Source organism: Nannobrachium achirus (assembly GCF_963921795.1).
Source record: "Nannobrachium achirus genome assembly, chromosome: 11".
In the NCBI taxonomy this organism is placed as follows: Eukaryota; Metazoa; Chordata; class Actinopteri; order Myctophiformes; family Myctophidae; genus Nannobrachium; species Nannobrachium achirus.
This window is the reverse complement of record NC_137820.1, coordinates 18700469-18728031: the sequence shown is the minus strand read 5'-3', so window position 1 is coordinate 18728031 and position 27563 is coordinate 18700469. Positions and strand designations below refer to the sequence as shown.

At 45.7% G+C, this 27563-nt stretch overlaps 2 protein-coding genes across 2 annotated transcripts; one reads left to right on the top strand and one right to left on the bottom strand.

Moving 5' to 3' along the window:
* Positions 1–510: 510 nt before the first annotated feature.
* LOC308294193 (G2/mitotic-specific cyclin-B2-like) lies at positions 511–1341 on the bottom strand (the record flags this gene model as incomplete). Its single annotated transcript, XM_080736918.1, has 1 exon — positions 511–1341. One exon carries the CDS (start codon positions 1339–1341, stop codon positions 511–513), a length of 831 nt encoding a protein of 276 aa, XP_080593044.1.
* A 19189-nt stretch (positions 1342–20530) lies between these two features.
* Positions 20531–26313, top strand: syt1b (synaptotagmin Ib; the record flags this gene model as incomplete). Its single annotated transcript, XM_080736917.1, has 8 exons — positions 20531–20675; positions 20848–21023; positions 21723–21836; positions 21976–22143; positions 22491–22658; positions 22842–22959; positions 25819–25952; positions 26110–26313. 8 exons carry the CDS (start codon positions 20531–20533, stop codon positions 26311–26313), a joined length of 1227 nt encoding a protein of 408 aa, XP_080593043.1.
* Between the last annotated feature and the right edge of the window lie 1250 nt (positions 26314–27563).

Below are 27563 nucleotides of genomic sequence, written 5' to 3'. Positions count from 1 at the left end.
CAATCTCTAAATTGATATTGGTATAAAACACAGTTGCTGACAATCTCCTCCATTCCATAACCTCATTTTGTCAAAGGGATCAGGCCCAATTCAAAAACATTTAACAAGGCTAGCTTTATAAATAAATAATAATCACAGCGGAAACCCATGTGAGTAATGAACAGACTGAAAAGAAAATGTATTTAGTCATTTAACCCAGACATAAGTCTAAGGTGTGGATATAGCACTTTAGACATTATTAATCAAGTCACACCATTTAGAGCAGCAAAGTGTCAGAAGAAAAACCCTTGGTAAATAGAAACTGAAAAGGCTGCATTAACGATAACACGTTTTAATGAATGCATATTGAATATATATATATATATATACATGAATGAATGAATAATTTAATATAAATAGACATGGATATTTACAGAATTTACACAGATATTTACAAATGAGACCACAATATGTACAACAGACATTTACAAATGAGACCACTATGTAGTCTACAATGACACAGCATCACTATCAGGGGAGCTGTCCAGCAGAAGTAGCAGCCAGGCTCTTCACAGCAGGCGACTGCAGCTCAGGAATGCGGGCAATGTTCATCAACGTGCTCTGTGAGTATTTGTTTCTCACAGTCTGGAACGATGTCTTCCCCTCGTTGACAACAACTAAGATATGGGCAATGTGCTGCACGATTGGCTTTAGGTGAGCCTCGTCATATGTTGTGTAGTACTGCTCTGTGGGAGTCCACGGCAGGCCATCCAGCAGCAGCTGGGAGAGGCAGAGGGAGGCAGCAGCGATCTCAGAGGGCCGGTAGTGAACCATGTTGTAGTCAAGGAGCGTCAACTCCATCAGATACTTGGCCAGCGTGTGTCCCTCCACAGTACAGTCTGCAGCCTTGGAAGCTCTCCTGAGGAAGTGCAACGGCAGCGGGCGTCCCAGGTCAAAGTTGAGGGACCTCAACATGATCCGCTCCGTCTGTTTAATCTGAGCGGTTGTGTAGGTGTTGGCGGTGATGTTAGCAAAGTCCTGTACCCCTGGGGCAGCAATACTCCGGTTCTCCTCGTACTTTGAGGCCAGCAGCATCGCAGTGACACCGACAAGCTGGAGCTTCTCTCGTGAAACAGGCTGAACTTGCAGAAAACGATCCAAGATAGCAACTGTGAGATACAGCGTTTCCTGCAGCAGCTGGAATGTGTAATGAACCGTGATCAGCCAGTTGATTAGGATAGCTCGCATGCGTGGCGTTATTTTGTAGCCTTTCATGTAGCCTGGTCGCACAGCCTGCTGTACCTCGAGCTCCATTAGATGTGCATAAATGTCTTTGACATAATCAGAACATAGCTCAGGCATGTCCGAGTCCCCTGCATCAATGTCTGGAACAGTCAAAGGAGCGACTCGAGGAGGGGCCTCAACTCTGTCCGGCTTTGACTGGGTAACAGCGGTCACTTTCAGGAGCTTTGCGGTGGTGTCATCCCCAGTCTCGCATTTTAGTGTGTCTACGTCGCAGGTGGGGTGGCTAACCTCTTTCTTCTCCTAGGTGTGCCTTGGACTGTCTCCCACTGTGGCAGCTTGCCCTTCGACAGTCCTGACGGGATGTTGACGCAGCGTGCAGCCAGTCTCATCCTCGAATTGTCCCTGAGCCCTGGGAGGACTGAGGACTCTGATGTGACCCACACAAGCGCCGCCGCCAACGGTCAGTTGTTGTGGTGGTCTGTTTTCCTTGTCGTCGTTAGCCGCCTTGTTGTTGCTGGCAATGTAGGAACGCTCTGCAAGTGCAGCCATGTTGTCCAAAATAACGTTAGCAGTCCTTCTTTGTATCGCCACTAGGGGGAGAAAATGACGGCCGGACTACACCAAAAATGTGTGCATACGCGCGTACTGTCCGTGAAGACGCTCGCGTATGCGTAAACGCTTCAGGCTACACCAAGGAGGGAGTATATGTGAGGAAGACCAGATAGTCTGTGTACAAAACGCATAGGTGTGCTTAAAAAATAGAACCGATCCTATTTTTAGGGAATGCGTATCCGTGGTTCGCGCTATCCGTACGCCTGGTGTAGCCGGCTGAATTGATATACATTGGATCTATCCAAAACGCGCATACGCACTCACGCGCGCGAAACGGCTTGGTGTAGTCCGGCCGTGACAGTCAAAATGAAGTGTCAATGAATTCTAAAGCTGCTAAAAGGCAGTGAAGTGAAGTTGAATTGTGAAGCTGCTGAAAGGCAGTGGTGATCCAGTGAAGTAGTCTCAATGCTCCTCCAACACTGAATGACGCTCAGCTTCAAACTCCGTTTATACCCGACGCGCGTCGTCGCGCATTGGCCGTTTCAAAAAACGCGCGTCCGCCTATGAGCGCGTCGCGCGTGAAGCCGTACGCAAACGCTCTAGTGTATGTCAAAGCTTTAGAATCTGGTGGACTGTTGTATTCTATTATTCCATTCCAAGTTGCAACAGTGATAAAGTGTTGAGTACATATGTTGGGTAACTCTTAAATTAAAGGTCGGATCTATAATGCAATGTCTTGGTCAGTTTACAAGTGTCTTTTTGTAATTAGACACTTTATAACTATTAACTACCTTATAGTTATAATGTGCTGTTCAGCTGACCCTATCATGCATTATGTAGTGCCAAAGCTCTTCACCAGAATGCCTTTTAAAGAAAAGTCTTCATTAGTTGGCTAAGAACTCAAAGTGTACATCCACAGAAAAACAGATGGAAAAAAGGGCATCAACCTCTGAATGATGCATGAACTGTACTAAATTTAAAGATTTTTTCCCCCTTAGCGATTACTCACCCAATGGAGACATGAATGAATGTATTATTTAGTTGTTGTTGTTTTTTGTGACATATCTAAGCCAATAATTTGAGGAGACTCCATAGGGAACCACTGCTGGACAATTCATTTTTGACTTAGACAAAAACAAATCACCATGAATTCAAGTCTCCATGGGGTGAGTAATCTATAGAATCTTTAATCTTTTTTTGGGTGAACTACTCCTTTAACAGAGATTTCCGTTATTCATCACATCCCTGGTGGTCTACTGGTTACTCTCCTGTCGGATAAAAATGCTAAACCAAAAACTCCATTTCCTTCAGGCTTGATGCTAGACGGTGGCAGTGACAGTGAGTATGCAGTGTTATTTGTGAAGGACATCCAGCCTGATTCTGAAGAGGGCAGCCTGAGACCACTGGACATAATCCACTACATCAATGGAGCTCCCACTCTGGACAGGACCCAGACTGCTATAGCTCTCTGCCAGACATCTCACACTCAAGGCAACACGGTAGTGAAATAACAATAATCATTTGATGCTTTGACTGTCATTCCTGTCATTAAAGGGGTGTATGTTTTTGTGAGAAAAAAATCAAGTGAAAACGTTAAAGCTCTGTTGTATATTCTAATAGTAATCATTGCTATAGACTAGAGTATTAGAAACACATTTTCAGCTCAATTTCAGCCAATTTCATTCAGTCAGCAGAGGGTGAACCCCACAACAAAATGGTATGAGCCTCAATTTGATAGTGTTCCAGTGTTCCCGTTGCAGTTTTGTCTAGTTATGTTTCACTTCGTCCTGTATCCTGTATGAGACCTCTCTACTGATTGAATACAAATTATCAAACTTTATTTTCTGTTTACTAAAGAGCGAGAGACATGAGGAGACCTGTTACCTAACAAACACGCTATAGCAATGAAGGCTAATATACAGTAGAGCAGTGGTTCTCAACCTTTTCAGGCCGCGACCCCCTAAATAATCTTAATTGAACTGGGGACCCGCCATGAGGCATTACATTTTGTTTAACGCAGATCTATTGTGAAAATAGTGAAAATATTTTCACAATTTCTGCCTCTTAATATTTGACAATATGGAGAATGTTAATTACAATTTTACCGGCAGGTATTAAAAGGGTCTTAAAAGTCCTTAAATTCTCACTTTTGAAATGTGCAGATACCTCCATACACTTATACTGTATGTTGGTTTGTTTACTGTTGAGTGAGAAAACAATGTCTCACATTAAGCTAATCATCAGGGGACCCCCCAAAAGAATTGGGGGACCCCCTTGGGTTGTGCTTTCAAGTGTTGTCTCGCACACTTGGAACACCTTCCTTACAGGCTTCGCTTATAGCTCTCTTGTTCCCCAAGGTTGCTTTCAGTTTTATATATCAAGCTTGGTCAATCGAAATTATACCTGTTTTAATTGATGTTGATAAATCATGTCATAAAATGTTCTCTTAATCATGTTATTTTATTCATTCAAAAGAGGGTCCAAGTCCTCAGTGTGTCTTCCGAGATTTAAGTAAAGGAAGAAAATTAAATCAGTAATCACATCTGATCCACATGTCGTCCCTAGGTTCTCATGGTGAGGAACGGTAGGTTCCGTACGGAACCATTGTTTACTTAGATATGGAAGGATGACCTCCCACTTGGGTAATGACGCCCCCTGGCGATCATTCAGAGAAACTACTTCAGCTCCCGTACTAACGTAGGTAGGAAGGGCCTGTCACTCAAACCGGAGTGACCCGCCTCCAGGCTATATAAGCCCCCGGAGGCGGAAGTAACATCCTCTTAATACCACTCTCTGCCACATTCAGTGAAACAGAGGGGCATTACGTGGGAGGTCATCCTTCCATATCTAAGTAAACAATGGTTCCGTACGGAACCTACCGTTTACTGTCAATATTCCAGGATGACCTCCCACTTGGGATTCTTAAACTCCCCTCTAAGCCACAACCTACTCTCATACCCCCACACACCCCTCATACGGGTGAGCACAGCCCAAACGGGCGTGACCCATCACCCAGAAGGTCCCAGGCCCACCGGACCTGGGTGTGAAGGCATGAGAAAATAAGGAGAGATCCTGACAGACCGAAGTCCGCCTCATTCAACTAAATGAAAAGGACAAGTCCGCCTTATAAGTAAGACACACTATATAAGGAAAACACAGGGTCCCCCCCAAAATACCCCAGGTGGCTACATGCCCACCTGTGGGAGGGGAAGATCCGCCTCCTCTATGACGTAGAGGAGGCAACTGCACCCAGAACCGAATGCGCTAGCGAAGAGGATTCGATATCCAGGTGATAGTAGGCTGCAAAGGTAGAAGGCGAAGACCAATTCGCCGAAACACAAATCTCCTGAACGGAGACTCCCTTTGCCAATGCCCACGAAGTAGCCACACCTCTAGTGCTATGGGCTTTAAGTGCCGCCGGCACTTCCACACCCGCACTAGAGTAAGCCAGCCTAATAGCATCCACAATCCACCTCGAAAGAGTGGGTCTAGACACCGGCTTTCTGACAAGAACATTGCCCATTTCCACGAAGAGCTGAGAAGAAGCTCTAGAACCAGCAGTCCTGTCACAGTAGGCCTTCAATGCCCTGACAGGACAAAGGCAATTCAGCCGTTCATCCTCCACCGAGACAAACGGAGGAGGATGAAAAGCCAGAAGAACAACAGGCTCCTTAGGAACCACCATGTTCTTAGGAACAAACTTAAGATGAGGCTTGAGCAACACCTTGAGATCATTGTTCATAAACTGCATGCACTCCGCAGACACCGAGAGAGCTTGCAGGTCACCAACTCTTTTAGCCGTGGCCAAAGCCAGCAAAAGAGCCGTCTTGAAACTCAAAAGTTTCAAAGGCATCCCTACAAGCGGCTCAAAGGGAGCCCGACATAGGCCCCCTAGAACCACCTGCAGATCCCAAACTGGGAACAAAGACCTAGTCACCGGCCTCAAACGTTCAACTCCTTGCATGAACTTGATGACCTCCGGGACTTTAGAAGGTGCCTTGCCCGCCACCCCCAGGTGACAGGCATTAATAGCCGCCAAATACCCCCTAAGGGTAGAAAATGCAAGACCACTTCTCAAGCGGTCCTGCATAAATTCCAGAATTTCCTGGGCTGACGCCACATGGGCCACCACCGGTGGAACACGCGACTCACACCAGTCCTCAAAGGCATTCCACCTTCCATCATAAGACGCCCTCGTAGAAGGCGCCTTAGCACTCTGAATGGTAGCCACCACTTCAGAAGAAAAACCAGCTGCCAGCAGGTTTAACCTTTCACGTGCCAAACCCACAGGTCTAGGACCTGCAGGTCTTGGTGGAAGATCTCCCCCCTGGCCTGACTCAACAGATCTCTGCACTGAGGCAGCTGCCAACCCGGTTCGCAAAGGAGAGGGGCGATCGCCGACCTCCACGTGCCCTTGTAGGGAGCCACCAGGAGCATCTCCAGACCGAACCTCCTGACTCTCTCCAGAGTGGGTCGGATTAAGTCGAAGGGGGGAAACGCGTACAGTAGACCTCTCGGCCACGTGTGCGCTAAGGCGTCCAACCCCAAGGGAGGACTGCCCTTCACCGCGAAGAACAACGGACACTTCGTATTCTCCGCTGACGCAAACAGGTCCGCCACTGGCTGACCGAACTTGCGAAAAATCTGGTTCGCCACCCTGGGGTGGAGAGACCAATCCTCGTAGCGAGAACCTCCCCTGGACAGGAGATCTGCTCCGCTGTTGAGGAGACCTGGGACGTGTAAGGCCCTGATCGACTTGAGGCGCGACAAGCACCAAACCGTCAATTCTCGAGCCAGACGGTCCAGTGGCAACGACGACAGGCCCCCCTGTTTGTTGACATAAAACATGGCCGTCGTATTGTCTGTCCTGACCAGGACGTGACAATGCAAAATCCAAGGCTCGAAATGCTTGAGCGCCAGGAGTATAGCCATCAACTCCAAATAGTTGATGTGACGACCCCTCATCTCCAGAGGCCAAAGCCCCTGCGCTGTGCGCCCCTCGAAAGTGGCTCCCCATCCACTGAGACTGGCGTCTGTCGTGATCGACTTGCGGGAAACCACCTCGCCAATCGAGACCCCGCTGGTGAGGAACCCCTCCACCAGCCACGGAGACAGGGCGATCGCGCAGGAAGGGGAAACCGTAACCTTCTTGTACTTCAAGGAGGGCGGGATCCCGAGGGATAACATCCATCTTTGAAAAGGTCTCATATGAAACCTGCCCAAACGCAACAGATGTACTGCGGAAGCCATCATTCCCGTCAGTACCATGCAACTCCTGTAAGTGACCTCCTGGCCCACTTGAAAAGAGTCGAGACATTCCCGAAACCTGTCCACCCTCTCCTCTGAGAGACGGGCCGACATGTCGGATGAGTCCAGAAGGACCCCAATGAATGTAAGACGACTTGCTGGAGTCAGCATGCTCTTGCCGTGGTTGACTATGAAACCTAAGGCCTTCAGGTGAGCCAAAACCACTTGTGTGTGACGCGCCACTTCGTGGGCGGAGCTCGCTGAAATCATCCAATCGTCGATGTACGTCGCCAACCTGACGCCCTGCTGTCTCAGCGGGGCGATGGCTGCTTCGGTCACTTTCACGAAAACCCTCGGGCTCAGTGACAGACCGAAAGGGAGTACTGTGTACTCGTACAGGCGACCCTCGAAGGCGAACCGTAGGAATTTCCTGTGTGGGGGATAAATCTGGACGTGCTGATAAGCATCCTTCAGATCCACTGAACAGTGGAAATCCCCTTGCCTGACCGACCGTAACATGGTGGGTACAGTTAGCATCCTGAAAACGTATTTCTTCAGGTACACGTTTAGTGCCTTTAGGTCCAGGATGGGACGTAGCCCCCCCCCCCTTTTTGGGCACCAGGAAATAACGGCTCCAAAATCCCATGCGGGATTGGGTCCTGTCCAGCTCCACTATAGCACCCTTGCTTAGCAAGGAGCTGATCTCTTCTCTCAAAAGATTTGCTTTTAAACCACGCGCCCTGGTATGAATAACCCTGCTCGAAAGCGGAGGTATGTCTGCGAACTGTAACCTGTAACCCCTGGTTATCGTTCGAAATACCCAATGGCTCGGGTTGCATAACTTCCACTGGCGCGCGCAGCGTGCTAGCGTGTTTTGAGCGAGAGAAACCCCACCACTGTGCTTCCGTGACGGCGGAGCTTTTTGGCGGCCGGACCGGAAGTGGGGAACCTGCGTATCCGTATCCGGAACGACCGGATGCGGAGCGCAAGGGTTCAATAGGCCGCATGGCGGAAACACCTTCTGGTTGTACCGCTTGACTAGCGGAGCTATTTTGCGGCGGGACCGGAAGTGGGGAACCTGCGTATCCGTATCCGGAACACCCGGATGCGGAGCGCAGGGGTTCAATAGGCCGCAAGGCGGGAACACCTTCTGATTGTACCGCTTGACTAGCGGAGCTTTTTTGCGGCCGGACCGGAAGCGGGGAGCTAGCGAATCCGTATCCGGTGAAACCGGAAGCGTTCGGTTTTCGCTCGATAGAGCAACAGGAAGAGCAAAGCGATTCGCCTGATAAACAGACTCGCCCACAACTAAAGCATTCTCCCCTGACAGGAGAGGAACTTTTACGTTTAATACCTGCTCTAAGGCCTTTATGCTTGTCCCTTGACCCGGGCTCATAGTAGGCCGACAGAATTTCTGACTCAAGGTTAAATTCATAGCATCGCTCACGCGAGGGAAAATCCACTCGCGCGCATGAGGAACCACATAATTGTTTGACGTTAACATTACTGGTTGCTGATAAAACCTGTGACTGATTAAAGAGTCCTGACGGGACTCCATCATTCTTACAGGAGGCATGCATAAAGGAGTCATATTGTCGACGCGAGGGATATCCCACTCGCGCGCTTGAGGAACCACATAATTGTTTGACAATAACATTACTGGTTGCTGATAAAACCTGTGATTGATTATCGAGTCCTGACAGGACTTCATCATTACTACAGGAGGCATGCACGATGGGGTCGTCTGTGCTAGTGCGAGAGAGTTGGACAGAGACAGACTTTGCTCTTTCAACATATTTATTGTCGACACAGGAGGCATCAAATTCAACATTTTCATTTCCCCGACACGGGGTACAGAAAAACGCCCTCGTTTGGGGGGAGGGGGACCGAGAGACACCTCGGACCCCCGCCCCAGCACAATCCCCCTCTTCCGAGTGTCATTTGCGCTGTCCCCTACCGCGGCCACCGCGGTAGGAAGACTGCTGCCTGCCATCCTTGGACGGGCGGCGCGGCTGAGCGCGCTCGGGAACCACAACCTTGCTGCGGGGCCTGTCAGGCGCCCTGGCTGCAGAGGCTCCCCTGGAGGAAGACGAGTGCTTCTTAAAAGAAGCAGAGCGGCCCCTTTCTTTGACGCGGGAGGAGCGGGACGCCCTCCTAGCTTGCTGCGGTTCTTCCTGTGGCACTGTGGTGGACTCGACAATGTCCTTAGCAGCCTTAAAGAACGTGACTCTGCCCTGCAGCAGCTCCAAACCGCCGCCCATGAGGGTGGTGGGACTGTTCTCCATGTTGATGAGGGATTTATACATCTCCCCGCGAGGACCCACAGGCTTCTCGCCCACGTCCCTCTTAGGCTCGAGGTCGACATAGTCGAGCCAGCGGGCTCTCTCAGCTTGGAGGTTATAATCCATGGACCTGCCCATCCACTTGACCGCATGCCAATTGACCTTCAGCATGATGTCGAATAGGGTGTTTAGCTCCGCAGTGTGCTCCCCCGTGGGCAGACCTTTGACCAGGTCTTTGGTGGAAGCTAGCAAGAGCTGGATAAGATTAAGGTCCTTAGCAGCCAGAGCAGCGGACCGGTAGGCGTTACGAGCCCTGTCCGACTGCAGCTTGTCCTCCAGGACAGTGAACCCCGGCGGGTTGGTGCCGACGGGGCCGACAAACGGCCCGTTTTTAGCCGTGCCTACATCCTTGTACTGGGGTCTGACGGAACCCAGAAAAGATTGTGCCAACAGGTGGTCCAGGTTAGGGCAGGTGGACATGCCTGCCTCCGCACCGCCAACCAAATCCAACACAGAAAAAGGCAGCTTCCTGGGGTCTTTGTGTGTCTTCCATGAGGAATGGAGGGCCTTGGTGAAACCTTTCACCAGCGGCAGCCTGGAGAGGACATACGGGGCGGGAACCGAAGGCTCCTGCCCGGGCATTTCGTCATCATCCTCGGCCTCTTCAGAGGGGAGAGGAGGTGGCAACTCCTCTCCAACTCTGGCAAGAGCTCTCATGTAGACCGTGAGATGATCCAGCATTTCTGCTGCAGAATCGACGTCCTCTGCTCCCGCTTCACCCGCTTGACTGGCGGGTGGAGGGGCAGTGGTGCCTGAGGAGGACTGGGAGCTCCCTGCGGCGTCCAGTTGACGTGCTGGAGCCGCAGGGGCATTACCTTTCACTGTGACCGTGAGTCGAGAACCATCGTCCTCGACGGAGTCCTCCTCCTCCTCGGCCGTGTATCCAGAGTATTCAGAACCAGAACCCTCGCTCTGACAGGAGCTCAGGTCCGACTCTCGCCTGAAAGTCTGGACTGTTTTGGTGATGCTCACGTCGAGGGGAACGTCCCCGACGGTCACATCCGAGCGTTTCTTTTTGGGCACCGCGCCCGAAGGGGAAAAGGCTACCGGAGGGATGTTAGCCTTCTTGGTCGCCTTCTTAGCGGCGACTTCACCAGACCCGCCAGCTCCAGTGACAGTGGAGCTAGCTGCGGTCGGTTGCGCGGCAGGCGGTGTCTCATGTAGCACGGCGCCATCTTGACTTGGAATGGCGCGCTGTTTGCCAAACGGATCTCCGGAAGGCAGCGCCGCACCTTGACCAACGGTGCGGGCCGCCTGGGGAAGGAAAGACTGGGCTGTGGGGTTGAGAGCAGTGGACCCACCTGGTGGAGCGCAGGCCCCGAGGCCTGCCCTGGCTAGGTAGAACCGGTGTACCAGTACATCGTGGTCGTAGGCCACGCAGAAGTCACAGAAGGGTCCTGCTCTCCCCTGAGGACTCAGTGCAGAGAAGGCGTGTGCAACGCCCATGCAGCCGACACAGAGAGGATGAAGATCCTGTCCGTCGATGAGTCCTGGACAGCCTGGACATTGCCTCGGCAGGAAGGCCAGAGGATCCATGGCGAAGCACTGTAGATAGAGTTAACAAGAAGCAGACGAGCTAACAAGCTAACGGCTAAGGCTAGGCCACGCTTGATTCGGGCAGGGCCTGAACAAGCGGTAAGCAGTGTAGCTAACGTTAACAAATAGCAGACGAGCTAACAAGCTAACGGCTAATGCTATGCCACGCTTGCTTCGGCGGAGGCCTGAACAAGCAGTAATAATCCTTTGTTATAGAAGGAAATAACCGACGTTTTATGACGGGACAAGAATAAGTATTCTTAAGTACGGGTTAATTCAACACTCGCCGGTGGGCGACTCCAATGCCACCGCTTTAGGCTAATGCGAAGAATAATAATACAAAGGCTGAGTTTCAACTTATCTGAATGTGATATCGCAGAGAGTGAAAAGAGGATGTTACTTCCGCCTCCGGGGGCTTATATAGCCTGGAGGCGGGTCACTCCGGTTTGAGTGACAGGCCCTTCCTACCTACGTTAGTACGGGAGCTGAAGTAGTTTCTCTGAATGATCGCCAGGGGGCGTCATTACCCAAGTGGGAGGTCATCCTGGAATATTGACAGTAAACAGGCAGCCTTCTAGCATCACTGAGGGCTCTCGCCATGGGCTTGCCGGGTCTGGAGCCTGATGATTTGGCCCTGTTCATGGCTTTTTTGTTGGTGTCTGCTGGTAAGACATGCACACACACACACACACACACACACACACATGCACACAGATTTCCTAAGGCACACAGTCTCAAGAGACCTGTAAGAGCTTGCAATGCAACGCTTTGTGAGTCTGTAGAACAGCTACTGTAGGCTTTGCTTTCTTCTGTATCCTAGAAACGACACTTCTTCTGTGTGAAACGGATGAGAGGAATAATGTCCCCCTATCGAACGTTGCCATCTAGCGTGTGGGATGGGGAATGGTCGCCAAAGCCAAGGTAAATTTTACAGAGTGAAGGAAAATGTTGGTAAGATATTAGAATAAAGCTAAAATAAATGCTGGTCAAACTGCCCAAGTAGCTACAACAACCTAAAGGTGAATGATTTCAAGACATCAGGACAGTAGCCTACCCTTAACCGATACTTTTGGTATAGTTATTAATATAATTATTTTTCATGTAGGCCTACATCTCTGTATATTTAACCCTAATTCATTCCCTAAATCAACATTAGAATGTTCAGTTGCCGTTCTCAACCTCACCAAACTACCTGAAAATTAAAATGCTGTTCTTTGCATGATTGTATGCAGCAAACATAATTTTACAGATTTGTTGATTTGAGTCAAGTCATTGATTAGTCAACAAATTCATACTGGTAGCCTCAAATAAATTCTTAGTCAACTATAGCCGCTAGTTGACTAAGAATTTCTTTAGTCGAGGACAGCTCGCTCTTACCCAATCACTGACACTCCCACCAACTATAAGGACAAGGACAGTGCTTTTAGCACCTTGCTTATTCTTATTTCTAGTTTTTACACTTGATATATATATATATATATATATATATATATATATATATATATATATATATATATATATATTAGGGGTGCAACGATACACAAAATTCACGGTTCGGTTCGGTTCGATATTTTGGTGTCACAGTTCGATACTTTTTCGATACAAAAATATAATAATAAAAAAAATATAAAATATAATAATTTATATAATAATATTTTGTTTTAACTTTGAACAATACGGTACCCAACCAATAGGGTAGTGGTTCTCCAAGTGGGCTCTGCGGACCCCTAGGGGTCCTTGAGGGGGTTCCAGGGGAATGTGGATGTGGAGTGGTATTGTATTATATTGTTCGGTACAGGGTCATTCGGTTCGATATTTCTCGGTTCGATTCGATTTCCGATATTCGGTTCGATATGTTGCACCCCTAATATATATATATATATATATACAGTATATATATATATATATATATATATATATATATATATATATACCGGTATATATATTCTTTTTAATCTTCTTCTGGGGTCCCTAGCACAAAACCTTTTCCGATGGGGGTCCGTGGCCAATTGCATATCAATTTGGGGGTCCTTGGCACAAAGAAGTTTGAGAACTACTGGTTTATACAGTAAAAGTGGGTTTGCATATTTGCAGACCCAAGCATAATTTCAGGAAATCATGCCCCAGACCCCAAAGATACTGTTTCACTCCTCTGGAGTTTTAACTTCCATGCAAGGTTTAGCTCTCAACCACAAAATCAATGGAGAGTTTGCACAGAAATAAAATAGGAAAGAAGAGAGATAGAGGAGTAGAATGGAAGCAGAACAAACAGAAGAGGAGCATCCATATAAGGAGGATATGGCTAACTGACTCGCATGAGTTCTAACATTTGGCCAGTCAAATCGGGACTCAAATGTTAGGCAGACATGTCAGTAGGGCTGTCACAATTATTACATAATCGTCTAATCGTGATTATTTTTCATAATCGTCATAATCGTTTCCATGTTGAAAAATGTTCATATATTTTTTTAAAGTAAAAAAAATTGTGGAAATAGCAGATCTACAAGCTCACAACGCGTCGCATCGCGACGCGTTGTGAGCTTGTAGATCGGCTATTTCCACTATCAATATTCTTTTTTAAGTATAAAGTTGTCAAATATGTCAGTAATTTCTTTGTATATTTAGGTCATGTGTCATATCTACCATGTGCAACTTCAAAGCCTACAAGCCAAACAGAAATGTAATTGCCATAGACAAAAACACAATTAAATCGTTAATTGCAATTATTTGAGAGAAAATTAATCGTCATGTAAAATGTCATAATCGTGACAGCCCTACATGTCAGTGTTGCGGCCGAATAAAAGAGACGTCTTTTCACAAGGACAGGAAAAGAGAAAAGACAGAGCAAAAAATATACATGATTTTAGCGAACCAAGGACAAAATGTTGAGACTGCACATCACAGCTTGTTCATCCAGTATCCTAGTAATGTTTTATGTGACAGAGTTTGAAACAGGTTTATTTTATTAGTGTCTTTTATATGAATTTATGTGAATTTGAATGCTATAAAATAATTTGAGAGGCATTACACTTCTGATGAACTAACTATATATAGTATAGAGGCTATAGATATTCTTTTGGTACACTCTATGCCCTATAACTTTCATACTTAGCCCTACATGTTACATATTGGACAGGCTTTGGCAATTGAATTACTTTAGCAACCTAAATGTTATATAGAGGCAACATAAAATAGCCTACTCAATGGACCTATACCGGCTCCGCCCCCTCCAAAAGCTACGCCCGACATTATCACAGCGCGCCGCTACTGGCTTCATTCACTTCAATGGGAAATACGGCGGATTGTACACACATTTTACACATTAAATATTAATTCCGTTTTGGACCCAGAGCTTCGAAATCTCTTCCAATCCATCAACAAGGCCTGGATCTGCATTGGAAAAAATATTTAGACCTTTAAACTTTTAAAACAATACGACATAGGAATATATAAGGTCGCAACAGAGGAATAAGGAACATGCCCATGGTTGCTGGACCACAGAAAGCCGTTTCAAACCAATTTAAATATGAATGGACTGTATTGGCCTAAACGACAATAACCCATGACTACAAACACCTTATTTGTTATGTTAAATAGCAACTGATATGTAATGTACGTCTGTGAATGTCTGAATGAACAGGGGTAGCGACGCGAAGTGTTGTATTTCAACTCTGCTTTCGACTGCAGTGGGTAGGGGCGTCACAAGGGGGGGAAAAGTGGGACTGACTTACCAGGGCCCACGGTGGAAGGGCCTTAATTATTTTAGACTTTATCGATTGAAAAATATCAGATCTACAAGCTCATAGCGTGGCACTGAGTGCCGCGCTGCGAGCTTGTAGATTTGCTATTTTTGAAATCCCACGATGAAGAACATTCATGTGGGCCCACAGCGAATCCTTGTACCCAGGGCCCAGAATTTGGTGGACACCCTTTCCTCTCCCCCTGCGTCTCGGCAGCTAAACTTGTCAGGAATCGCGAACATTTCGCGCCAGAGATATCAAATAAGATTTATAAGCAATCGGCATGATAAGAAACAGGTAGCCTACATTTGAAGCAGTTTATTCTGGTTGGTTGTTTGTGTAATGGAGAGTAATAGCCTCTAAACAAATCAGTGAAAAGTGAAAACGGCTCTGTATAGGTCCAGCAGACAGGCGATTTCCTCATTCTGCTGTTGCGTCCTTATATATTCCTTTGTCGTATTGTTTTAAAAGTTTAAAGGTCTACATATTTTTCCAATGCATATCCAGGCCTTTGTTGACGGATTGGACGAGATTTCGAAGCTCTGGGTCCAAAACAGAATTAATATTTAATGTGTAAAATCCGCTGTATATCCATTCAAGTGAATGGTGCGGCTGTGATTCTCGTCGGAGGTCTCGGCGGAGAGGTGGGGGCGGAGCTCCCGGTACTCACATACTTCCCTTGGTCTCAATTACTGCCCTACAAAGCCAAAGTGCAGTAACTCCATTTTTGGACACTTATTTGTGTAGCCTATCCCAAAGGTCAAATTAGCCTTTGTGATTTTTGGAGATAAACAATGACCTCAAGAACAGATAAGCAATTAGTATATGCCGATATCTCATTTAGCTGACCGGTTGAAACACTTTTAAAACCATTTATCAGTGATTTCTCTCCCCTCGTAGTTACTGCGCTTGGCTTTGTAGAGCAATAGGTGGTAGGCATTCTACTTACATCAATATCCCTGTACACTAGGGCATTCACCAAATATTCGAATATTCGCATATTCGAATATCAAAGTCACTATTCAACGTTGTTCACCGAAGTCGAATATTCGCTTATTTTTTATTTTTTTGTTTTCTCTTTAAAAAATATATAGTTTATAAAGCTTGGCTAGATAGGAAGTTGTCCATGCCCCTGGTGGATGAATTTGTTAGTGCTCTATACCAGGGGTTCTCAAACCTTTTTAGCCGTGACCCCCAAAATAAACATATTTTAACTGGGGACCCCCACCCTGACAAGCACTTGGAATTGTAGGTATTACATTTAATGTGACTCGGTTCCACAGATAAATATTAAGCAGATTTTTCTTCTCTTTGTTGTTGAAAGGAAAGTGTTAGAATTATACTTTAGTCGTTATTTTTGTCTCAGATCTGTTGAAATAGCGAGGGACAGAAAATGCTCTGGGGGCAGAGTTCTCCTCTGCCTACAAAATGATGTCACGGCTTAAAAGCCCCATAGGCGAGTGTATAGCAAGGACAGGGTTTACCTTTGTCTGTTGCTTTTTATCTGGAGCTTTTTAGCAGCCATAGGGGAAAGGTGAACAGTCCATGATGCCCTGTGCTCCATTCTTCTCCATATCCTGACCTAGTGTAACCACCCTCCAGGCCCTGGGCATAAGGGTCCCTGCTGCTATCACAGACACGCATTGCTTTCTGTATTCACCTGTGCTCAGACACTGTGTCTTTGTTCTGGAGTTTTTTTTTTTAACTATGGAGACATAGTTGCAAACAGACTTGTCATGTTTGCAGCTGATGACATCGTAGTGTGATACACACATATACATGTGTTCTTATCAACTCACCAAACTGTCATCATATTCAGAAGATAGATTTTATTTCATATCATACAGGAAAAACAAGTTACTTCATGTTCATCTGAGAAGCATCAAGAATACAAACACAAGAAAGTCTCGTGACTTATTAACATTGTGGTCCCTGAAATATGTTTATCCTTGTTTTTTCTCCCACTGCTTGTTGGTGCTTTCATGAAAAGTAGAAAGTACAGCTGAAGTTTTTACTACTGCTCGTTTATACGTCTAATTTAAAATGTTTGAAGGTCTCTGCGTTAAACAACTTTGACACTTGAAGAAAACTCGAGGAAGGAAGGTCCTGTTCGTTCAAAACAAAGCACTCTGTAGTTGATAGTATCTCAAATGAGAGTTGCCAGATTTCAAATAGATTGCGTCACTGGGAATAAAAAGAAGTAGAATGGATGAGATGTTTGACCTTTTCAGTCATAATGATAAGTCACTGATGATCCCTGGTAATGTTACTTAGAAACATTACTCCTGTGAGCCAGTCTGCCAGACACCACTGGGGGCCGACCCACATCATTATGTCTGCCTACGGACATTTATCTTGGGCATAGGAGGAGCCAGCAGATCCGCATGGAGGTCCACTTGCGGGACTATCCTGTGATCCAGACTGACATAGGGACTCCCCCTGTGGGCCTTATGCATCATCCATGTACCATATGGAGTGGTTCGACCCACCATCAATAGCAACCAACTATGCATGCAGCATGCCCCCTATTACCTCCAAACCCACCACCCACCCCATACCCCGCTCTACCCACATGAAGGGCTTCTGTTACCACCACCATCCACCACCCCTAGCTAGACACCCAGTAGACACTGGGTTCTGATAGCTTTGCACCCCCAACCTTCACACCCTCCAAGCCCATAATGGGCCATGTCCCTTCACTGTATGCCCCAGTCAGTGATGTCAGTCAGTGCGTGATATGCCATTGTATTCCCCATATATTCAAAACATCAATATTTGAACTCCAGTTGATTCCTCACACAGTATTGACTTGATATAGAATAAAAAACACAGCACAGCAATTTTGAGAAAATTAAGACATTTTCCAAAAAAATCATAATTCCGATTTTCGCCATTTTGGAAATAAGGGGGTCCCTGCCCACCGGAGCTACTCAGCAGTGAGGGAAGAGCGGGCCCCAGGCTCGTGCTTATAACAATTATACAGTGTTATACGCAGATTATAATACATTATAATGCATTATAGACATACTGTAGGATGCATAAGGTTTCCATCACATCAATTACCACACAAGGGGAAGGTTGCACATTGTTGCAGTGAGAACAAAATGGTATTCCATTTCATCAAAGAGCAGGTTGTACAGTATAGTGGTTCATAAAGTTCTATCATACTCATAAACCTTTAGCATGTACTAATGAATGAAGTATTTCATGTTATGTAAAATGCCAAAAAAACATATAGAAATGATACATGAGGCTTTTTATGCTTTAATGCAGTCATGTCCTATCAGATACTCAATAAATTAATTCCCCTTGACAACTTCATAATAGGCCTACAGAACCTTTGGCTTCATATACAAAACATTAAGTATGTGTGTGTATGTATGCGCATGCTTTAAGGAGTCTCTCTCTCTCTCTCTCTCTTTCTCTCTCTCTCTCTCTCTCTCTCTCTCTCTCTCTCTCTCTCTCTTCGTACAGTATCTGTTCATCTGTGGTATCTCAAGGTGAACTGGGCGGGGCCGGTCGGAACATGATCTCTGTGTTGCTGCAGAAGCCACATCCTAACGTTCTAATTCAGGCAACATCATAGACAATATGAGACAAGACTGCTGCAGCAGCCAGATACACACACACACACACACACACACACACACACACACACACACACACACACACACACACACACACACACACGCACACACACGCACACACCCGCACACAAGTTGTCAAGTGCAAATGTAAATACCCCCTCCTGCTGAAGTCTCAGTATGCTAACAAGCCTTTAAATAGCCGTGTCACTACACTAATGAATATTCATCACTGGTCTGGTGAGGGTGACCTATGGGAGATGGATTAGAGGTCACCAGAGGTGGGGCATCGAACAGGCGGACAACTAAGCCCCGGAGACCTGAGTCTGCAGAAAATAACATTTGTTCACACATACAGAGGAAGGCACGCCACCCCAGAGACATACATTACAGCCGCACACACACACACACACACATACATACACACACACAGATGCTCAAAAAGTGTGACGATAGCAACCATTCTGACCTGGACTTCCTTGGTATCTAACGCGACCCTCTCTTTCTCTCATCCTTCTGATCTATCACCTCACTCACCTGTGCATCTCATCTCCATAATGTGAGCATGGTGGGAGGTAAAAACAAAAGGACAGCGCACTGCCACTCCTCCCTAATCTCACCCTCACCCTCCGCCTCTCCTACCCTCTCCGCTCCTGTCATCCTCTCTCCTCCTGCTCCTCCCCTCTAATTTCTCTCCAAAGCGGCCAAGGGAGTACCTGTGAGCCTCAGCGGCAGTGTTGGGACCGGGGACTCGGTACAGGTACGTCTCTGCTCTCACTCATCACTCGTCTCTTGTTTAGGCGTCTCTCCCTCTGTGTGAAGTTCTTGTTTATGTTTCTCTCCCTCTCTGTGTGAAGTATTTTCCATGCGCCTCTCTCTCTCTGATCTATGATCAGTGAATAGGAATTGCCTAGGTAAATCAGAAATTACGGCTGATCTGTGGGGGTCACTGTCTGTTAGTTGATGAGAAAGAGTTTAAAGCGGAGTAAAATGCTGGATTAACAGCATGATAGGCGTGACTCCCGTATTTTGCGGTGACCTTGTGTCATTGAATGCTAATCAATCACTGTTAGGATGAGAGTTTCAGCTTTGTTGACCGCTGAAGAAGTTTAAGGTTTGTATGATGTGATTGCCGTTCATTTGTTGTTGCACTTATTTAAGCAATGATAGGGCCACAACAAAGGAAGGTATCTGCATTTGTTATCTCTGTACATTAATTTGACTTGCACTTCATAAAAACAAGAAACTATCTTTATATATGTAATTTTATATTATGTATTTATTATTAATGAATAAATAACTTCCTAATTTGAAAAATGTGATTCAATAAGATTTTCCATCCAATCAAAAGAGAAATGTGACGACGCTTGTACTTTTGCATTACAAAATAATAACATTTTAAATAATTTATTATGAAAATATCTGTTAATATCAGAAAGGTTTAATAGTAAAGTAAGATTTGAAACTGATAGGTTGCTTGTCAATATTTGACCTGAATTGCTTCGAATGAAATACCCTCAAAATCAGCCAGTTGCTGCAGTAATGAGGCACTTCGGGAGGTCTTAAGTTGTGCCTTTGTACTTTCAGCAGAGCCTACTGTACCTCTGTAGATCCTTGGCAGACAGAGCTCCAGAAGGTCAATGTACAGTATGTTTGGGTCTGTGATGCATCTGCTGAGTCAGACACAAACTTAAACACCTGGGACGTGTTCGGAATAGATAAACAACATATCAAAGCGTTCTCGCAAGTCGCAAGGGTGAATCACTGACTTGTTGTTGATGAGTTTAGAAACTCTTCCGAACAGGTTGGCGCCCGAGTCATTAAATGTAACCTTGGCACGTATTGTAACCTATTGCATGCCATGGAACGTGGAAAAAGTAGAGCACGTCCACGCGTGGTGATGTAGGGGGGGGGGCATACGTCCGATTTCCCCAGCTCTACTCATCCTCCCCTCCCCACTCTGTCAGCAGCTTTGGCAAAGGCAAGTAGGGTTGTGTATCCTGTGTTCAAGAGTTAGTGCCAGGCCAGCAGAAACAGGAGCGGCCATCTGACACTGACAGTCATACAATGTCCATAAGCACACAAATTCATGCTAGTACATTGGTCAGTAAGCATTTATTAGAACTACGTGCAAGTGTGAATGAATGAGTGTGTGTTGCCACAAAATGCTTTGTTGTGAATTTCTGCAGGAGGTCCAGTGGTAGTCCCATCTACTGAATGAATGGTCTTTTTTCTCTCGTCTGTCACTCCCTTTTCTCTTTCTTTCAAGTGGAAACTGTGGATCCATTGACGACCCCGCTGCACCATGACAGGAAGTCGCAGAGCTGCCCCCGTTGTGCCAAGCGCCATACCTTCCCCCACCCACATGTCGAATGCCACGTCGACGCCAGAGACCGGCCGGGAACACCACGATGGCAAGAAGTTCATGACTGAGCTGCGAGAACTCGGCAGTGAGTCAATAGTCTGGCAGCTCTCGACCTGTAACAGTGAAGGATGTTCAGGGCATCACGGGTTGTCCCATCACTGACACCTATTGTTTGCATCGGGGTTCATGTTGTCTTTGGCCAAAGTGCAGATGTGTTTAATGCTGTTCTGCGTGTGATGCTTCATGTGTATTTGCAGTGCCATCGTGGGCTGTGGCTGCCCTGTGCATGGTGAGTCTGTGCTTGGTGCTGACGTGCATGGGGTGTGTATGGAAGAAGTGTTTCAAGAAGAAGGACAAGGAGAAGGACAAGAAGAAGGGAAAAGAGAAGGGCAAGGGAGGTTTTGACACCGAAATGGATGGAGGTTTCATAGAGGTAGGCTACACAAACGCACTCACACACGCGCGCACACAGACACACACGCACAGTCGCACACACCCCCATTCATACAGACTCCGGCACATTCTTTATCTCCCGGCAGATGCATTGTCCTTGTAATGTATCATTGTCCTGTCACCCTGGACCCATAAACCTGTCTGTGAGTGTTAGGACTGATGCCCTGTTTGCACATCGCTCACCCTGTAGTCTACTGTAGGTGGAGGCATAATGTGCACTTCTCGTGCACCGTCTTCAAAACAAGCAATTAACATCTCAACCCACTGATGCTTATCTTATTATAGGCCACATTAAATGATGTGCCAGTGGATTAAATGACACAGAATGCCAGTGGCAGAATGCCCGGTATTACATTCTGTAGCAAGTTCAACACAGCGGCCTTGGGGTGATTTCACGAATTAATTCCAACCCTGTCTGTTTGAAATTAATTTGCTAAATCTCACCTTGCATTGTGCTGGGCTGGAAAGTAATCCCTTAATACACTCGTCCAAACTTAAAATAGCCAGGCTGCTGTCCACAGGTTGCGAGGCATACTGTAAGACCTATTGATAGCTAGAAATAGTATATCTCTGTCACATTGTGTGTGTGTGTGTGTGTGTGTGTGTGTGTGTGTGTGTGTGTGTGTGTGTGTGTGTGTGTGTGTGTGTGTGTGTGTGTGTGTGTGTGTGCGTGTCATAGCCCGTGGAGGATGAGGATGATAAAGAAACGGGGCTGTCGGACAAAGAGCCCAAGGAGGAAGAGAAGCTGGGCAGGTTACATTTCACATTAGACTACAATTTCACAGACAACACGGTGAGACACTGATATCCAGCATGATGTATTACTGTTCACTTGGACAGTTCAATATCATATCCCGACGTCCTCCCACTTCTCAGTTGGCCTAAAATGTCCCTGCTCTCCCTGGCTCTGATGTTGTGCCGTCCTACCCCAGCTGGTAGTAGGTATCGTGCAGGCCGCTGAGCTTCCAGCCATGGACGTAGGAGGCAGCTCTGACCCTTACGTGAAAGTCTACCTGCTGCCCGACAAGAAGAAAAAGTTTGAGACCAAAGTCCACAGGAAGACCCTGGAGCCCACGTTCAACGAGACCTTCACTTTTAAGGTTGAAATTACGGTATCATATCGTCACTGTCGGGCAGAAACCTCATATCTCCAAGTTTCAAATTTGTATGTTTTTTCGTAAATGAAAGCCCTATTCATCATCATACAAAAGTGTCGCACAAAAATAGTGAAAATAGCAGATCAACAAGCACACAACTGCTTGTAGATCGGCTATTTTCACTATTTAAAATAGTTTTTAAAAGCATAACAAAAAAAAGGAAGGATTTGGACATACAAGGTTTCCACCCGACAACAACGATATATTATCCTGACTTTCAGTTCCTGTTAGCCTTGACAACCATGGTCATTGGGCAACATCTTCTCGTGTGTGTTTGTGTGTACTTACAGGTACCATACACCGAGCTGGGTGGTAAAACTCTGGTGATGACGGTGTATGACTTTGATCGTTTCTCCAAACACGATGCCATTGGTGACATAAAGATTCCCATGAGCAGCATGGACTTCAGCCAGTCAACGGACCAGTGGAGAGACCTGCAGAAAGCAGAGAAGGAGGAGGTGAGATGCTCAGAAAAGAAGGGAGAAGTTGGAACCACATACATAGCAAAGAAATCCTACTGGGATTACATTTTTTGCTTTGGGATTCCATGTGTGTATAAATGCAATAGTCAATATGGCGTCACATTTGTATACAATGAAAACACGAGAGCTAACTGTAACAACAACTGTGTTTCTCCCCAGAGTGAGAGACTAGGTGATATCTGTTTATCCTTGAGGTATGTGCCTACAGCAGGGAAGCTGACAGTGGTGGTTCTGGAGGCTAAAAACCTCAAGAAGATGGATGTGGGAGGTTTGTCAGGTGAGCCAAGGAGAGTTGGAAGTCATGATTTAACAACATCATCTATCTATAAATCCAGAAATGAGTGTGTGTGTGTGTGTGTGTGTGTGTGTGTGTGTGTGTGTGTGTGTGTGTGCGTGCGTGTGCATGTGTCCACTTTATGAGTTTTGAGTTGCTATTCAAGGAGACAAATTACATGGAGACGCTTGTACAGTACATGTGTTAAGTTTCTGGGCCATCTGACAGAAACTGACCTCAGTAAATGGTGCATTTATATAGCGCTTTTATCCAAAGCACTTTACAGAGATTGTGCATTACATTCACCCATTCACGCACACATTCATACACCGGTGGCGGAGGAAACCATGCAAGGCACCAACCAGCTCCCGGGAGCAATGTGGCGTTCAGAGTCTTGCCCAAGGACCCTTCGACATTAACTCAGGGGGAGCTCGGATTCGAACTGGGAACCCTTCGTGCTCTAATAACGGTTTCTCTACCCCTGAGCTATGCCACCCCACAGCTATGCCACCCCACACTCAGCATGTCAGAACATTGAAATGATTGTTTTTCATTGTGTTGTTAGTTTAGTCTTTTGTTTAATGTCCCATGTCATTGGTTGTATATGTGCTGCAGTTTATGAGTGCCAAAGATATCTTTATAGAGATTCTGTATACCATGGAGGGAAATTAAGATTTTACAGCAACACTGAGGAAATAAAACAGAGCAGTATAATAAGGCATATGGCAATTTTAAGCACGATGCGATAAATCTCTTTGGCACATCATCAGTCAGAGGGGAGTTGATGAGAGGTCTTGTCCTATACCTCCAGGGAGTTCAGCGTGTGCGTGTACACCAGGACTGAGCCAGCCTACTTGATCAGCTTCTGTAGTCTATTTTTATCTGCTGCCCCAGCACACAACTGCATGTTTGATGCCACTACAGAGTCAGGAAAGGTCCTTAACAATGTCCTTCAGACTCCAAAAGCCCTTATAGTCTCTATAAAAACAGTTGACGGTCTCTCTTAAATACAGCATCTATGTGAACCAAGATTCAAGATTCACTTATTAATTACCATTTCAATGAAACATGGAATTTGTCTTGATGCATTCTCGGGACAGAAAAACCAATACATTACAATCACTGTACACATCAGCATGAACACATACAAAAATTGTGTCTGGTGCATTAAAAACTAGAAAGATGAAATTGGAAATTGTGGTTGCCGTGATCGTGATGCGAGTAACACGTTCGTCTTACCATTTGAATTTTTCCCATTGAAGTCCAATTTTATTCACTAATACATTAATGGCCATATATGGAGATCTCCGTGTCAGTCCATGTCCCTTTCATGCCCAAATGGAGATCACTGATGTCATCAATATTGAGCCCATATCTTGGAATGCCCATATAGAGCATCGCAGTTGAAGCCCCACCCCGTCCTCACTCTGGTGTCGGAAGCGTTTTCCGCATTCATTTCTTCCATAGACGTTTCATAAAGTATTTATTTAAACGTTTTTAAGCCTTGGACAAAGCCACCTCGGCTGGAGAGGGATCATGTCAATATTCACATTTTTTTGAATGCAAAGATTAATTAGAAAGCTGAAAAAAAGGGCAGGGTACAAGACTGTGTACATCATTATTTTTAAAATTGCGGAAACTACACTCCCAGAATGCATTGCGAATGTTGTTGTTGTTTCCTGAAATATAGCCCTTAAATCACGCTCAGTTTAGTTATCCAGGCCAGCATATGGCCTGAAATGTAGTGATTGTCATCTCTGTGGACGCTCTTATCGTCATCCTTAACATAGTGCATCATATTTGTAAAAGAAAGACGATCGCTCACGGAGTTCTGCTGATGTGCAATAATCCGCCGGGAAGACAGGGGGCAGTAGCTACTTACGCGGTAACCGCAAGATATGTTTAGCAGTATGGGAATTGCAGTTCTTCTCCGTGCGATCTTGATTAAAACATGTTTTTACTAAAACTAGAGTGATTGCATACATACTCGGGGGTTCTACAGGAGCATATAGAACCATTTTACAACCACCAGCCTAGTGGTAAGTACATTGAATTAATACGACTTTGTGGCTGATAATGAAAAACCCTATGGTGAAAATGAATGGAAAATGGACTTCCGACACCTCACTGCGATGCTCTATGGACATACTGTGTCAGTCTCATGTGGTCTATGATGTCAGACATCTATGATGTCAGTCATCTCCATATTTGGGAAAAGTTAAATTTTTAATTCAAGTCAATGGAGAAATTGTATTCACAATTTCACATTTATATAACTTAAACTATGTATTGTATCTTTTAGCAAAATGCAAGGAATCGATTCCAGATGAAGCCGGTCGATTTAACATATGGCCCAAGTGCGAGCCACCAAAACTGTGGGAGGAGTAGCGTAGCAAAAAAAAAGTTTATCTAGGAGGGGATGGAAGATGGATGGCATAAAGTTGTACAATTATTATAGACAAACTAACTGGGGGACACAGTTAATTATATGAATTGCCTGAACTGATGAGGAGTTATGGGCCCTCATCTACCTTTGGACATCTGCAGTTACAGAAACTGTTAGTTCTGGTCTTAATACGTTGTAACCTTTTGAGGGACAAAAAGTGCATTGGACCAACCACTTCTCGTCACCTGACAACGTGGAGTTTCACCCAGGTAGGGCGTAACATGTGCAGAGGAACATGCTACCCTTCTTAGTTTTGCACTTTCTAGTTGGAATTTTATACAAACTACTTTCAGTAGTCCGGCCTGTTATCAACCTGTAAATATACAGACATGTCATGTCCACACCCTTTGCATTTGCCCTAGCAACCTGTTGGGTTTTGGGTGTTTCTAGACTTGTAATGTTCTGCTCTCTCTCAGACCCATATGTGAAGATCCACTTGATGCAGAATGGAAAAAGACTCAAGAAGAAGAAAACAACAATAAAGAAGCATACTCTTAACCCTTATTACAATGAGTCATTCAGCTTTGAAGTGACGGCTGAACAGTTAGAGGTACTACGCAAACATATCTTCATATCGCTCTCTCTCTTTCTCTCTCTCTCTCTAGCTCACACACACACACACACACACACACACACACACACACACACACACACACACACACCAGAACGTGATTAAACATTTGTCTATGTGTATTTCAATTTCTCAGAAGGTGCAGTTAGCAGTGACCGTGCTGGACTATGACAAGATCGGGAAGAACGACGCGATCGGGAAAGTATTGTTGGGCAGCACCAGTACTGGGACTGAGGACCGCCATTGGGCCGACATGTTGGCCAACCCACGCCGGCCAATTGCTCAGTGGCACGGCCTGAAGCCAGAGGACGAAGTCAATGCCCTCATAACCAAGAAATGAGACTTTGGTGGGCAGAGCTAGGTCACTGTTTGCTGCTCAAACCTCAACTGGTCTATGTGTTCCTACCTCGCCACAATCTCTGACACGATGCTTTTAACCTGCGGCATCAAGTAAACAAATCTACCAGACAATACCAAACCAATGTGTTGATGTTAACCTCATCACTGTTAAGCTTTCTCTCTTTATCCTGCCACCGCATATTTCTTCTTGTAGCCTATCTTAATCTGCTGTGAAGAGTTTTAAATATAGATGTACCATTGTGGACAACACAATTAAACATATTGACTTTTTAGAAATCCATGGCTATGTTTTCAATGACTCATTCATTCTACACCAGGGGTCTTCAACAGGGGGTCCGGGCCCCTAGGGGGTCCTCAGACTTACTACAGGCGGGGCCACCAAATCTTTGTGTGATAGGATCATGTTTTTTACATTAACCATTTGAACCCTAGCATCCCAATATTCTGAGTGGAACATTAGCCAAAAATAGCAGATCTACAAGCTTAGACTGCCTCGCAGTGCCTCTTTTTGGCAAAGAGGTTTGTAGAGGGAAAAGAAGAGCAAACGAAGTTTGTGACGGTTCAAGTGGTTAAATGTCTGAAAACACACAATCCAACATGATGACAGTGCTGTCAAACAAGTCTAGTCTAAGACTTGTAATCTCCAACACAATTTTATACAATATGTAGTGGAGGCCCCTGCTTCATCTCTCTCTCTCAGCTAATGGGTCCTTGGCCTGAAAACGTTGAAGACCCCTGTTCTACACAGTTCAGGGACACGAGACACACTTGATATAAATCTCCTGCAGGGGGAGACAACCCAAAGCCTACAAAAATGCAACCCAGAAGAATGCCACTTTACTTCATCTATATCTTAAATCAGTACTATCTGGTCCCTTGGCTCAGTTGATGTCACCAGAAGTGAATTTGCTATGTTCTTTAGTTAATTAAAGATTATACATTGTTTCTTTTGATGTTAAAGGAGTAGTTCACCCCATGGAGGTCTCCATGGGGTGAACTACTACTACTAGGGTTCAATAATATTTGTTTCTATTCGTCGCATTCCTAATTATAGTAAATTTACCCCCATTGATTCTGGATGGGGACCCAAATGCATTTGGGTCAGAATCAATCGGAGTAAATTTAGGGTCAAGGGTCAAGTAAATTTACCCCCATTGATTCTCACACAGATGCATTTGAATCCCCATCCAAGGCCTTGTATTTCCTTTATACTTCTTCCATGGTACATAA